We start from the raw sequence: 13,301 nt of genomic DNA, 5'->3' as shown, positions 1-13,301 counted from the left end.
GCTTTCAATAAAACCATTTTCAGGGCTTCCCTGGTGGCCCAGTGGTGAAGAATTCGGCTGCCAATGCAGGAGACACAGTCTGGGAAGATCCCATAAGCAACTAAGCCTGTGCGTCACAGCTACTGAGCCTGTGCTCTAGAGCCTGGGAATGCAACTACTAAGCTATTCGCCACAACTACTGAAGCCCATGTGCCCTAGAGTCTGTACTTCACAACAAGAGAAGCCACCTCAATGAGAAGGCTATGCACAACTAGAGAAAGCCAGTGTGCAGCAATGAGGACCCGACACAGCCAAAAATAAAATTATTTCTTAAAAAATTTTGCAGAAGTTGGGATCTTCAGCTTCCATTCTGATTGTCCTGAGCAGGCACACAGGCTTTTTAAAATGATCACTATTTACTGATCATAGTGATAAGGGGATGACAAAATTGACGACAATTCAAGAATTCATATACAAGTTTCTAAGTTTTTACCTCCTGGCTCTTTTTCTCATCATCTCCTCCCCTTCCTAGGTCTAAAAGATGCTGCCTATTAATCAGATGGTCTGAGAATCACTCTTTCCAAGGGTTAAACCTAGATTAATCATATGGCCTTTGATACTACACCATCCTGAAGTTATTATTCATTTTGCTGCTTGTTTTAGGATAGTCAAGAAATGGTGTTAACAGTTTTAAAAGGCACATATTTTGAAGCAGACTTCAAGTGTGACCTTGGCAAATTTATTAACTTCAGTTTTCTAATCTGCACACAAACATTCACAGAGATATAAAGGGCCTAGCCAAATGCCAGGCTCAGAGCAGACTCTCTTGGTCACTGGCTACAGAAACAGGCCAAAAGGAATTCTTCAGAAGCCAGCCTTGAAAGCCCTCACTGTGGTTTGAGATCCCTATTATTGATTTGGATTTGAGAAATGAAGACCCAGTCAAATCTCTGAAGATTCTCAGGTTTCAGGATGTCAACTGGCTAAGAACGAGGAGACTCAAAGTCCCTGCCCCTCACGGTGGACATCAAAAGAGACAGGCAGCTCTTCTTTATCCCGAGCAAAAGTACCCACTGGTGGGCTCCATCTGTCTCCCGTGAAGCAAACCAGGAGCAGGAACCACCTCTGGTGGAGTGAGAGTCCAAACTCTGGGTATGGAGTTGGTCTTCATTGTGCTGGCCGCTGGGTCGGGGCAGGATTCTGGACCTCTCGAGGGCGCAGCCCGCCCAGTGCTGTCGGTTTGTTGGTGAAGGGGTGCCACTGGCCCTGGATGCTAGGGCTGTCCGTGTGGAAGGGCTTGCGGATGCGGATCACGTCCAAGCCCGACTGGTTGGCCAGCTTCTGCACCAACGTGGCGATCTCTTCGACAGACTTGCAGTTGAGGCTCTCCTCGCGCACAGCCCCATTAACTGGTCGAAAGGAGATGGGGATAACAGAAGCGCAGCAGGGGTCAGACGAGGGGCAGGCAAGCCGGCCGAGCCCCCCTCCGACGCCGCCCTCCAGTCCTCGCCCGACCCCACTCACGGTATTCGGCCACTACTCTCGGCACACAGCACGGCCGCGGGTTCACGTATATGACGACCCCGGGATTCCGGCGGGCGAAGTCGGTCACCTCCCGTTCCACGAACTCCCTGAGGGACCCGAGAAGGGTGAGCAAGGTGACCCCTGACCCGGGGCGACTGCGCCTGGAGTCGCACCCCCGCGCCCTTCCTCGGCTCACCTGGCGCCGCGGGACGAGGGCGCGTCACGGCTGAGGCTAAAGCTGAGCCGCTGCAGCTGCTGCACGTAGCGACCCAGCCCGTTGTGCAGGACACTCGTCAGGAAGCGGCTCGCGGTCCCGCGGGCCGTCATGGCCACAGCTCTCCGGTCGCCAAGCCGGGTCTTGCGGAGTGGGGGCGGGACGAACCAGAGGCTTCCGTTTCCGGGAACACTTGCAACGCGGCAGTTTTGCTTCCGAAGTCACGGCTACTGGCTCCCGTGTGACCCATGTTGCAGGCGACAGGAGTTAGACGAGAGTGGTGACCCGGAGCCTGGGGTCAGGAGCGGCGGAGCTCCTAGCCGTGGAGCTGAGGAAGCCACCCGACGGAGGCACAACGGGCGCCCCTCGGCGGGAGCGGCGGAGCGACACTCTAGTCGCCTGGAGTCCCTTTGAGAGGAGCGGCGGAGCGATCCTTTAGCAAGGGACCCAGAGGAGTGGGACCACGGAAGGCACACAGACGGCCGCAGAGATGAGGACGACGAAGAGAGGCAGTGGAGGGGCGGTAGTGGCGAGGAGATGATCGAGAGAAACCGCGTCAGGAAGGGACCGCGCGGAAGGTGGCAGAAGTGAGATAACTGTGGAGGGACCGGCCAGAGGGACGCGGACGTGAAAAAGTCCTCTGGCGTGGATGTGAGGTGGCAATGTAGAGGAGCTGAAGAAGATTCAGAGGGAAAAGAGAGCTGCGTGCAGGGTCCCTAGGGTATGACCTAGTACTGAAGGCACCCGAACCAGGCACCTAAGGCATTTCAAGCAGTAACTTCCTCGGTTTGAGTAGGAATGTGGGTCCTCCTCCGAAGAGGGTACCCCCTCCGCATCCTGCTGCCCCTGCGTGGGGCGTGGATGGGACGGAGAGGCCTGCCCCGAAGCTTGGCCCCAGGACCTCCTCGCAGACGGTACAGGAAGGAGGCTCTTCCCGCCTTGGAGGCACCATTGTTGCCTGTAACCACAACTGAAATCCGCCAGTATTTGCGGGCCCGTGGGATCCCCTTCCAGGATGGACACAGCTGCCTGCGGGCACCGAGTCCTTTTGTGGGGGCCTCAAAGCTCAAGGACCAGACTGGTGCAGCCACTTCCTTCAGCCTCTTCATTGACAAGACCACGGGTCGCTTTCTCTGCATGACCACCCTAGCAGAGGGGAGCTGGGAAGACTTCCAGGCCAGCGTGGAAGGGCAAGGGGATGGGGCCAGAGAAGGGGTGCTACTCAGTGAGGCCCCAGAAGCTGAGGACAGTGAGGAGGTCCGGAGGATCTGGGACCGAGCCATACCTCTCTGGGAGCTGCCTGAGCCAGAGGAGGCCCAGCTAGCTCGCATGATGTTTGGCCTCACCAAAGTGACAGATGACACACTCAAGCGTTTCAGTGTGCGCTACCTGCGGCCTGCTCGCAGGCTTGTCTTCCCTTGGTTCTCCCCTGGAGGTTTGGGATTGCGAGGCCTGAAGCTACTAGGGGCCGAAACCCAGGGCGATGGGGTGCAGTATGTCGAGACCACCATTCCCCGGCCTGGTGCCTACCACAACCTGTTTGGGTTACCACTCATCAGTCGACGAGATGTTGAAGTGGTATTGACGAGTCGTGAGCTGGACAGTCTGGCCTTGAACCAGTCCACAGGGCTGCCCACTCTAGCCCTACCCCGAGGAACAGCCTGCTTACCCCCTGCCCTGCTTCCTTACCTCGAACAGTTCCGACGGGTAGTGCTCTGGCTGGGGAATGACCTTCGGTCCTGGGAAGCTGCCAAGTTGTTTGCCCGAAAACTGAACCCCAAACGATGCTCCTTGGTGCGGCCTGGGGACCAGCAGCCCTCTCCCCTGGAGGCGCTGAACCAAGGCTTAAACCTTTCTCGTATTCTGCGTACTGCCCTGCCCGCCTGGCACAAGTCTATCGTGTCTTTCCGCCAGCTTCGGGAGGAGGTGCTAGGAGAACTGTCAAACGTGGAGCAGGCAGCTGGTGTTCGCTGGAGCCGCTTCCCAGACCTCAATCGTCTTTTGAAGGGACATCGGAAGGGCGAGCTGACAGTCTTCACAGGTAACCCTTTGGGAACTCACTGCTTGGGTGGGTTTGGGGGCAGAGGATTAGATGACTAAAGCATGTGGGTTTGGGCCATAGTAAATGTTTAAGAGGAGTCTTCCCCTCCCAACTTTGAAGCTTCTTGTGGATCTTGGTTTCAGGGTTAGGGCTTTACTCCTTCACCCAGGTCTGTGTTCAACCCCTGTGCAGGGCCAACAGGCAGTGGAAAGACAACATTCATCAGTGAGTATGCCCTGGATTTGTGTACTCAAGGAGTGAACACGCTGTGGGGTAGCTTTGAGATCAGCAACGTGAGACTAGCCCGTGTCATGCTGACACAGTTCGCTGTGGGACGACTGGAAGAGCAACTGGACAAATATGATGAGTGGGCTGACCGCTTTGAGGACCTGCCCCTCTATTTCATGACTTTTCATGGGCAACAGAGCATCAGGTGAGGTTTCCAGGCCTGGGGCTTTCAAAGAACAGGAGGGCAGGAGAACAGACTCCCAACAGAGTCTTCAGACTGCCATGGTCTAGAGATTACTTGTAACTGACTCTTGAATTCATTGTCTCTTCCTCTTCCCAGGACTGTAATAGACACAATGCAACATGCAGTCTATGTTTACGACATTTGTCATGTGGTCATCGACAATCTGCAGTTCATGATGGGTCATGAGCAGCTGTCCACAGACAGGTGACATCCTCCTCTTGTCTAGCTGTAACACACATCTTCTCAGGCAGCTGGCCTCTGGGTAAACACTGTACTCTTGTTTTCTGACATATGTGCAGGCACATACCTCTCTATATGTATTTCTGTCTTTATAGAGGTGTGCGGTATGACAGTGGTAAGTGTGGACAGGGATTTAAGTGTGAGTCCTTGGGTAAAGGGAAGTAGAGTGAGTTGTGGTTAAGATGTGAACGAATCAGGAGTATGTGTTCATTCTTGTCCTTCTGTGTCTGATAACCTCTTTGCTTTGTTGGGCAGGATTGCAGCTCAAGACTACATTGTCGGGGCCTTTCGGAAGTTTGCAACAGACAGTAGCTGCCATGTAACACTGGTCATTCACCCCCGAAAGGAGGATGATGATAAAGAACTACAGACAGCATCCATTTTTGGCTCAGCCAAAGTAAGTGGACTTTAGAGGATCTCAAGCCATGGAGAGTAGAGGGGGCAGGTATGACCAGGGACAGCCCTCATTCAGCCCTAAATCATCTTGACTACCTATCTGGAACAGGCAGGAGGCAGCTGCCTCTGGAGTCATGACATGAAGAATACATGTGCTAGAATAAGACAATGAGGGACTTCCCTGGCAGTGCAGTGGTGAAGACTGCTTCCAATGCAAGGAGCAAGGGCTGGAGACCTGGTCAGGGAACTAAGATCCCACATGCCATATAGCACAGCACAAAAAAAAAGGAGACAGTGATTACAACCCACTATGATGATACTTGGGGCTTCCCTTGTGGCTCAGCTGGTAAAGAATCCACCTGCAACGCGGGAGACCTGGGTTTAGTCCCTGGGTTGGGAAGATCCCCTGGAGAAGGGAAAGGCTACCCACTCTAGCACTCTGGCCTGGGTGGCAAAGAGTCGGACATGACTGAGCGAGTTTCACTTTCATGATGATATTAAGAACTATGATAGGCAGCACAGGTATTTGGGGAGAAAAGTCATCTGAGTCAGCCTGGGACATCTGGGGAGACTTCTTAGAAGAGATGTCAACAAAGGTTGGGTTGGGTTTTGGCCAACAATAGGTATGAAATAAGCAAGTAAGTGGGAGGGCCCTCTGGGCAGCAGGACCAGCCTGGGATCCTGGAGCTTCCATGGCACACTGAGTGAGTGCCTATTACGTGCCAGGCCTGGGCTGGGCACAAGGAAGACAGGGCAAGGCATGCAAACTATGTGCCATGATGAAACGGACATGGAACTGGGGAAAAGAATGACAGAAGTGGAAAGATGCTGGTGCCTTTTTTATTTATGGGGATCAAGAATGTTCTCTCCAGGGAGGTGAGACATTTAGACTGGGACCTAAATGATAAAGAGCTCAGGCTGAGTGAGGTGGTGAGCCAAGGAGCCAGTTGTGTTAGCAGCAGAGGGAACAGCATGTACACAATCTGGGACAGCAACAGGGTTGTCAGGGAACTAAAACACTCAAGTGACCCCAGCATTGTGGTCAGTAGTTCGGAGCGCTTTGGTGACAGGAGAAGTATTTTTCCCTTCCCACATTCTTGCTATTCCTGCACGCTCAGCTTTCCTTTGTGCTCCTCTCATATGTCTTCTTGCTCCTTCTTCCTTCTGCCCCTTATCCCCCAGGCAAGCCAGGAAGCAGACAACGTTCTGATCCTGCAGGACAGGAAACTGGTAACTGGGCCAGGGAAACGGTATCTGCAGGTGTCCAAGAACCGCTTTGATGGAGACGTAGGTGTCTTCCCACTTGAATTCAACAAGAGTTCTCTCACCTTCTCCATACCACCAAAGAGCAAGGCCCGGCTCAAGAAGATCAAGGATGACAATGGACTAGTGGCCAAAAAGCCCTCTTCTGGCAAAAAGGGGGCTATGCCCCAGATCTCTGAGACTTGTTCCAACCAGGCCCGCAACCCCAACCAGCCAGACCTCTCCAAGCCTTCAAGGTGAAGACACTGCAGAGCTGGACATTGAAACAAGCTTAGCAGGATAGTCTGGGGTAGAGACTCTTAGTCCTCTGCTAGGGCTGCCTCTGTCCTGAGGTTGTGAGCTATGGAACCCCTGTCTCAGTCTGAGGGGCCTAGCATAGGGAATGGTTTCATTGTGAGAGAATTCAATTTAGCAAATATTTGAGAACCTACTATGTGCTGGGCTTGGTTCTAGATTCTGGGAATATAGCACTGACAAGACAGATGCGGTCCCTGCTTCCATGGAACCTGTAATCTGGTAGAAGAGACAAGCTGTGAGCAAACACACACAAAACATTTTTCAATAGTGAAAAAATGTTCTAAAGGAGAAAAATACAGTAATGTGATAGTGCTTACAGGCTAGTTTAGAGAAAGATTTGAAAAGGTATCTCTGAGCAGAGGACATTTGAGCTGGGACCTCTAAAGAACTACGATTGAGCCATGTGAACATGTGGAGAAAGAGGAATCCAGGCAGAGGAAAAAGTAAATACAGGGGCCCTGAGGTGAGAATGAGCAAGTTGAGGTCAAAGCAAGGGGGTCAGGCTCCCCGAACCTGTAGAATAGGGGAACTTCTTGCCAAAACTCTCAGCCCAGGCTTTCAGAGCCAAGGGGTGACATGGTGGATACCAAACTCCTCTACCCGCCACTCTGAAGCCTCCCCTGAGGTGGTGCTTACTACCATCTGATCTAGGTGCTTCACCCTGTATTAGTAATACCAGGGCCAGCTGTAAAGGTGGAAGCCTGGAAGACAGCCATGGAAGGGAGCTGTGAGCCCGGAGTGCCTGCCACCTAGACACTCATTCCATGGTATGCTGCCTTGGACTGCTGGAGTGGATGCAATCATGACTTTTTGTAAAGCCTTTTCCAGTTTTACTGAAAAAAAGAAAAATATATACATATTTTTTTCCATTGCCTTTGTTACTCTGCTTTTTCTTATTTGACCACCAGGTGTCTCCCTAGTCTTTAACTGGATTTTCCTTGAACTGAATTTTCCTCTCACTTTTTGAATTGGGAGTGGATAGGTCCCCTCCCCCACTCCATCTGAGCTGCGTGCTCCCAAGAAAGTAGGATCTGCGTGCATGCACAACCTTATACCTCTTCATGGCCTAGGGAAGATAGGATGGTGCTTCTTTATCCCTGTCTTCCCTGAGGATCTCCATGTGATCCCTGGCAGAGGTGTGGGTCACTGGGCCCCATGCCTAAGACCTTGCCTGACCAGCTGTCCCTCTGTGACGTGAGTCACTCAGTGGCCTCGCTCATTGTGGATTCAGGCTCAGCATATTCTTATCTGCTCCCCACCCACTTCCATTTCCCTCTTGTACCCGCTCCGCGTTTCTCTTACATTAGTGTGTGTTAGAACTGGGTCTCTTGTTTAAAAATGTAGAATCTAGGCCCTACTTTTCCCCCAATCCTGACACACAGGCATTTCTGATTCTGGAGGTTTCAGGGGAGGTGCGGGACTCCTTGTTTTTAAGAAACTCTGAAGGGGATTGTAAAATAACTTATGCAGAAAGAGACTGTGTCAGAAATATTGCTAAATGATAACACTTTCCCGTGTCACTTCTGATATTCTAAAGTCTGTTTCCCTTTAGATTTGCCTACAAGAGTAGTGAGAATGCAAGATGTTCTAAGGGGGCTGGGGAGAACCCTTTTGTTAAGGGGGATATTTTGGGGGGGTGTCCTGCTTCCTGGAAGCAGGGCTGCCTTATCAAGCATTCCCTGTCAACCTAAGAGGGAGGTCTGGAACCCTGTGGAATGGTTTAGGGTCTCTGGTCTGTTGTGTGTGAGAACTGTGACTACAATTGTCTCCCGAAACAGACCCTGGAACAAAGCTGTTCTCTGAGGGGAGGGAAGGGGGACCTCCTCCAGGGCCTCCCTTCTTGGGGGTCTCTCCCAGACTGGCTGGAGCCAGGCCTCCTAATCCTGCAGTAATCATTCCCAGCCGCTGGCTGGTCTAGGCCTCATCCAGGGTCTATAACGTTGACTGTCAGCCACGCCTTCCAGATGCACACTACCAGGTCAGTCCTACCTACAAGGATGTGGGTTCCACATTCTGGTCTGTGCTCAGGAAATCCTTCAGGGATTTCCATTAGGGGACTTTCATGAGGTCTATGAATTGGGGATAGAGGGATAGATACACACTTGCCTGTCTTCCCCCACCCTCCTAACAGACAGCCCACACAGAGCAAACCAGAATGGTAGGGGGGAGGGGAAGCTAATGATCCCCCAGCCCCACCCCCCTACACACACACATTCCATTCCACACCTGTCTTAAACTCCTCACATGAAAATTAGCCCAAAGTATTTCAGGAGCCCCTGGAGCCCAGAAAGTAGCAGTTAAGCCCTGGGTCCTATGTAAGGTCACTGCGAGTCACTGTTTCTGTACCCCGCCAAAGTGGATTGAGGCAAATTGCCTGGGCTAGAACCAGTACTCAGCCTGTGCCCAACTGGAATCTTCCTGAGAGCTGAGGGACAGCCTGGCCCAGTAGAGTCCAGCTGGATCTGCAGCCTTGTCCTCAGATTCACTGCCCCACTTGGCTGTGAGGGGGCAGCTTTGGTCCTCCATCCCTTCACTGGGGATGGGTCTGAGTAGAGACTCAAAGGACTCCTGCTGCCCAAGTACTCAGGCTGCAGATATGACCCAGATACCTGTAGACATCACGGTCTGCCCTCCCATAGGCTGCCTTGGGTGCCATGGAGGGAGGGAGCCTTTGGTGCAATACAGGTCAACTTCCTGTTTGTGCCTGTGGGTGGAACTTTATAAGTCTAAGAGAAGCCTGGCCACACTCTGTGGGGGGCCAGAACTGGCAAGCCTGCTCACCTGGGCAGACACCTACTCCAGGGGAGGGGGAAGTGTTGGTTCTGCTTGAGCAGCCCCAACCTCAGAGGTGTGTGTGAGGAAGGGCGGGGTCTGTTTTGGTGAAAACCGAGCCTTCTTTGTCTGCTTCCCAGGGGTTTTCCCTGTGTCTGGGGAGTGGGCTGAGAGTGGACCAGGCTGGGCTCTCTACAGACCAGAGGACGGTGGCAGTAAAGCCCTATAGCCAACTTGGTTAGGGCAGCCAGGTAGCTTAGCTTAGCTGTGGCGCCGCTGGCCCCTTCCTAGATCAAAAGCCAGTTCCAGAAGCTGCGAAGTCAGAAGTCCGAGGGGCAGTCTTGGGCCACCGTCGCGACACTGCTTGGCAGGGTACCAGGTCGGCTGCTGAGGGGGTGCTGGGCAGACCACTCCCCTGCCTTGGTCGAGGGCGCGGCCTCAGCCGCCCCGCCCCCTCCACCAAGTCGGGGCGAGCAATCTGGGGAGCCGGCGGATCTGCGGCCGGGAGGTGCCGGCCCTGGACCAGGAGCCCGGCGGGAGCTGGAACGGCGGTGCAGGTAGCGCTGGGTGAGTGAGTGGGGACGCCGCGGCGGTGTAGGAACTCTTGCCTCCTGCACACCTCCACCCCGGAGTGAACTTTCCCGATCCCGGGAAGCAGGGGATTGGGGTGAAGAGAAGGGTCCTCAGTCCAGGGGCCGCGGGCGAAGAGTCTGAACAAGGAACCTACACGAAAACTCACACCGACGGGCGCACACACGCGTGCACACAGACCCACGCGCGTACTAGAGACACCCGAATACACGTGCACTGCGGGGCGGACGCGCCCAGTGAGTTTCGCTTGCTGTCGGCGGAGCAGCGCTGCTGGCCCGCGCGGACCCCCAGCGGGCAGGGTGCGCTGCAGTCGCGTACCTGACGAGGGGGGGGAGAAGGGGCCGCCCAGTGACCGCGGACGGGGGCGGGCCAGGTGGGACGCCTCCGGAGGTTCCGGCTTCCCTGCTGCCCGCAGGTGAAGACTAAGACGTAAACAGGCGTTGAGCACGTGATCGCTTCGCAGACCGGTGGGCTGTACTGGGGGAGCCTTGCGGCGGAAACCTCCCTCCCCCGTGCTAAGCGAGTTTGGAAGATACCTTGCTGGGTTGTATTCCATTCTCCACCTGGAGGGGATAAGCCCTTCCCCAGGAATGGGAGCACAACGCCCCCTGGAGTTGGGGTAGCGTAGGAGGACAAGAGACTGTTGGACTGGGAGGGTTAGTTACCTGGGCTCCTCACCTTCCTTGCCCCTGTTCCTGAAGGTACCCGAGAGGGGCGCAATTCTGCATGGCAGTGTACAGCAGCCTCCGCCGGGACCTCCAGCCCCGGGGAGCAGCTGCGTGAGCGCCTGTGGCTCCCCTTTCTTACTACACTCCTCCTTGCGGAACTGGGAGCTCCGCCCCTCAAAGTAGGAGCAGAAAGCCCACTCACGCAAGAGTGGGAATCCCCCTTCCCCAGAGAATGCGTGACCGTACACATCCCCTCTATACCAGAGTGGGCCTATCTCCCTCTGGTAGAAGGGAGCATGGCCCCCTCCCCCCAGCGAATGAGTGAGTGGGCAGCGGCCCTCGGCCTCCCTCCCCCCACCTCCCCACCCCACCCCACCCCACCCCTACACACACGCTGAGCCCAGCTGCTGCCTGAGCTTCTGGGCAGGCTGCCAGAAAGGGGAGGAGGCTCCTGGTGCCCCAGGAGGCTGGGATCAGGGCAAGGCCAGAAGAGGGGGTCTCTATGGGGGTGGGGCTCAGTCTGTACTTGTGAGGCAAGAGGGTCTAGGGTGAGCCTGAGGGTGGCTGGGCTATGTTTCCCTTTCCAGGGAAAAAGAAAGAAAACAACTCTTTCCATGGAGCTAAAAATAGAGCTGAGAGCCGGCCAGGCTGCGGCCTGGAAGGGGGGGGGGAATGCTCCTTCCTGGGGCAGAGGAGCTCTGGCAGGCCTTAGTTCTGGGGGGCGGGGTTAGGGGGCAGGAGGCTGTCCTTGCCCGGGGATGCGGGCATCAGCTGATCTGGCTAGGTCACAGAGATCCCTATGGGGAAGTCTGTGTGATAAAATGTTTGTGAAATACGACGTGTATGTGTAAGAAGTTGTCTTTGTGACTGTGAAACAGACTGTCATAGTGTGAAAAATGCCTGGGAGACAAGTATATTCAAGATTGTGACTGAGTGCAAAGGAACTTGAGCTGTGAAAGCTTGTGCACAACTAGTCGTGACACCAAGTGTATCTCTGTGAGTTGGCCTGATTATGGAAAGAAGGGACGTAGAAACTTCTGATGGACCAGACAGACTGAGTGATTGTGTCTGAGACTGAATGTGGGAAAGGTCGTGTGGGTGTTTAGATTGTGTTGTTTGCCAGAGGGTGAGAGTATCCCTGACCCTGAGAAGACAGTGGAACGTTGTCTGCCGTGAGGCTGCTGTAAGCTTGGCCTTAGGTCTGGACCAGCTCACCCACTGGGGTGACTTTGGGGGGCCCAGGGGATGTCTCTCTGAGAATTGACCTCTCCCTTAGCAAATGACTCTGAGGGAAGGTTGGGGAACACAGAACTGCGCTCGAGGAAGGCCTGGGCTCTCTGGAGAGGGAGTACAGCATTGGCGAGAAGGGTAGGGGCCCCCACAAGGTTGGGGGTGGCTGGGTGTGTTATCCGAATGGGCCGCCAGGTGGCGCCGCCTCCGCAAATCCTAGCGCGCCTTCTCCAAGCCGCTGGGGGTGGGGCAGGCACCCACCAAGCGTCGGCCCCCGACTTGTCCCGGGACGCAGGGCCCAGAGTTGGGGACAGGTGACCCTCAACCTCCTCTCTGGACTCTGAAGCCGGAGAGTGTGCCTGGGGGTGAAGCATCGACTAGAAGAGCGGAGGGGGAAGGGCGGCCGCCGCGGCGCCTGGCCCTTTGTGCTCTAACAATGACCAGCTGCCGCTGGCCCCGGGGCCCAAGTAGGGGTAGAAGGTGACACGCCGCCGCCTAGTCTTGAGCCGACCGAGCCCCATACACACAGCCATCGCGCCTCGGAGGGAAGGAATCTGAGTCCCGCTGCGTAGCCCCAGCGTGCGCCCCGCCGGACACGCGTGACGCCGGGTGCCTGCGCGTGTCCGCGCCCCGGGGGCGGGGTCACCCTTCGGACCCTCCCCCCGCTGCACCGCCCACTGGGGCCGGGCGGGGGCCGGGCTGGGCCGGGGGCGCCGCGGAGGCGGGGCCGGGTCGGACCGGGCCGCTCCGAGTGGCCGCGCGCGGCAGGCTGGAGCCGGGCGGCGCGCCTGTGGAGCGCTGGGGGCGGCCCGGGGCTGAGCATGGAGCGGCGCGGTGGAGGTGAGGGGGGGCTGGGGCTGGGAGGCGACCTGGGGGCGCCCCCAACTTCTGCGCGGCGGAGGTCCTGTGGGGAGGCGGCATTCCACAGCTGCCCCCACTTTCTGGAAGAGGCGGAAGGAGGGGGGGTGAACTCCGGAGGGCGGATTGGGGGCTCCCGGCTTCCTGTCTCGTAATGGAAACTCGTGATCCCAGACTTGATCCCGCTGGATGGTCCTGGAGTTTGGTGAGGGGGAGACTTTCCCGAACTCTTCTGACCCCAAAACAGGTCTGTGGGAAACTCGGACCTCGGCCAGACCTCCCTCGGGCCCCGGCTGGATCCAGCCCTCAACTGCCCCCGGCCCACCGAGCAGGGCAGTGTGTGCTGTGCCTGAGCGGTTTCTCAAGGATGTTGGGGAGTGTGAGGGGTTCCCTTCCCACAGCCACAAACGCATTTCTCAAAATGGAGCCTCCACTTGCCCCTCCTTTTCTCTCGGGCTCCAAGAGCGGGAGCCGGGCTGGCTGGGCCTGGCTTTCCAGGCGCCTGGCCTTGGCTCCGTGGGTGTCTGGCTCTCAGGGCCCAGCTCAGCGTCTGTTCTCGGTTTAGGGGCCCCTGGCTTCGCGGGGACCCCGGCTCACTGGGTCCACATGACCCTGGAGCCGCTCTTCGTCTTTGTCTCTTGTCTTTTGGGTCCCTGTCTGAATCTCTCTGTCTCCTCCCCTCAGTTTCCACTTTCTCTGTGCTCACTGAAGTGGGGAAACACACCGAGATGCCAGCCCTCTTGGCCCCTTAGGGGA

At 55.9% G+C, this 13,301-nt stretch overlaps 3 protein-coding genes across 10 annotated transcripts in view; 2 read left to right on the top strand and 1 right to left on the bottom strand.

Annotated features, from left to right (window-relative positions):
• Positions 1 to 696: 696 nt before the first annotated feature.
• MRPL43 (mitochondrial ribosomal protein L43) lies at positions 697 to 1,856 on the bottom strand. Its single transcript, XM_081548316.1, has 3 exons — positions 1,700 to 1,856; positions 1,504 to 1,610; positions 697 to 1,388 (listed from the first exon to the last, which is right to left on the bottom strand). The coding sequence occupies exons 1-3, from the start codon at positions 1,828 to 1,830 to the stop codon at positions 1,147 to 1,149; spliced, it is 480 nt and encodes a 159-aa protein (XP_081404442.1). The 5' UTR covers positions 1,831 to 1,856; the 3' UTR covers positions 697 to 1,146.
• Positions 1,857 to 1,949: 93 nt separating this feature from the next.
• Positions 1,950 to 7,295, top strand: TWNK (twinkle mtDNA helicase). Of its 2 annotated transcripts, XM_081548220.1 has the most exons (6): positions 1,950 to 3,758; positions 3,951 to 4,191; positions 4,327 to 4,434; positions 4,726 to 4,867; positions 6,049 to 6,365; positions 7,097 to 7,295. In XM_081548220.1, the coding sequence occupies exons 1-6, from the start codon at positions 2,516 to 2,518 to the stop codon at positions 7,155 to 7,157; spliced, it is 2,112 nt and encodes a 703-aa protein (XP_081404346.1). In that variant the 5' UTR covers positions 1,950 to 2,515; the 3' UTR covers positions 7,158 to 7,295. The 2 variants fall into 2 exon arrangements, with proteins under 2 accessions (XP_081404346.1, XP_081404357.1); XM_081548231.1 differs by having other exon boundaries at positions 6,049 to 7,295.
• Positions 7,296 to 9,664: 2,369 nt separating this feature from the next.
• LZTS2 (leucine zipper tumor suppressor 2) overlaps positions 9,665 to 13,301 on the top strand; it is a 9,924-nt gene continuing 6,287 nt past the window's right edge. For 3 of the 7 annotated variants that reach the window (XM_081548284.1, XM_081548247.1, XM_081548304.1), the window contains exon 1: positions 12,403 to 12,527. The gene's annotated coding sequence lies outside the window, so the exon portion shown is untranslated. Of the gene's footprint in view, positions 9,766 to 12,146; positions 12,168 to 12,402; positions 12,793 to 13,301 lie in introns of those variants that run through there. The other 4 variants (XM_081548294.1, XM_081548257.1, XM_081548274.1 and 1 more) reach the window with 3 other exon arrangements.

This window comes from Giraffa tippelskirchi, chromosome 2 (genome assembly GCF_054371585.1).
Source record: "Giraffa tippelskirchi isolate mGirTip1 chromosome 2, T2T-mGirTip1v1.2.pri, whole genome shotgun sequence".
NCBI lineage: Eukaryota > Metazoa > Chordata > Mammalia > Artiodactyla > Giraffidae > Giraffa > Giraffa tippelskirchi.
Note: the sequence above shows the minus strand (reverse complement) of the source record. Positions and strands in the feature narration are given on the sequence as shown.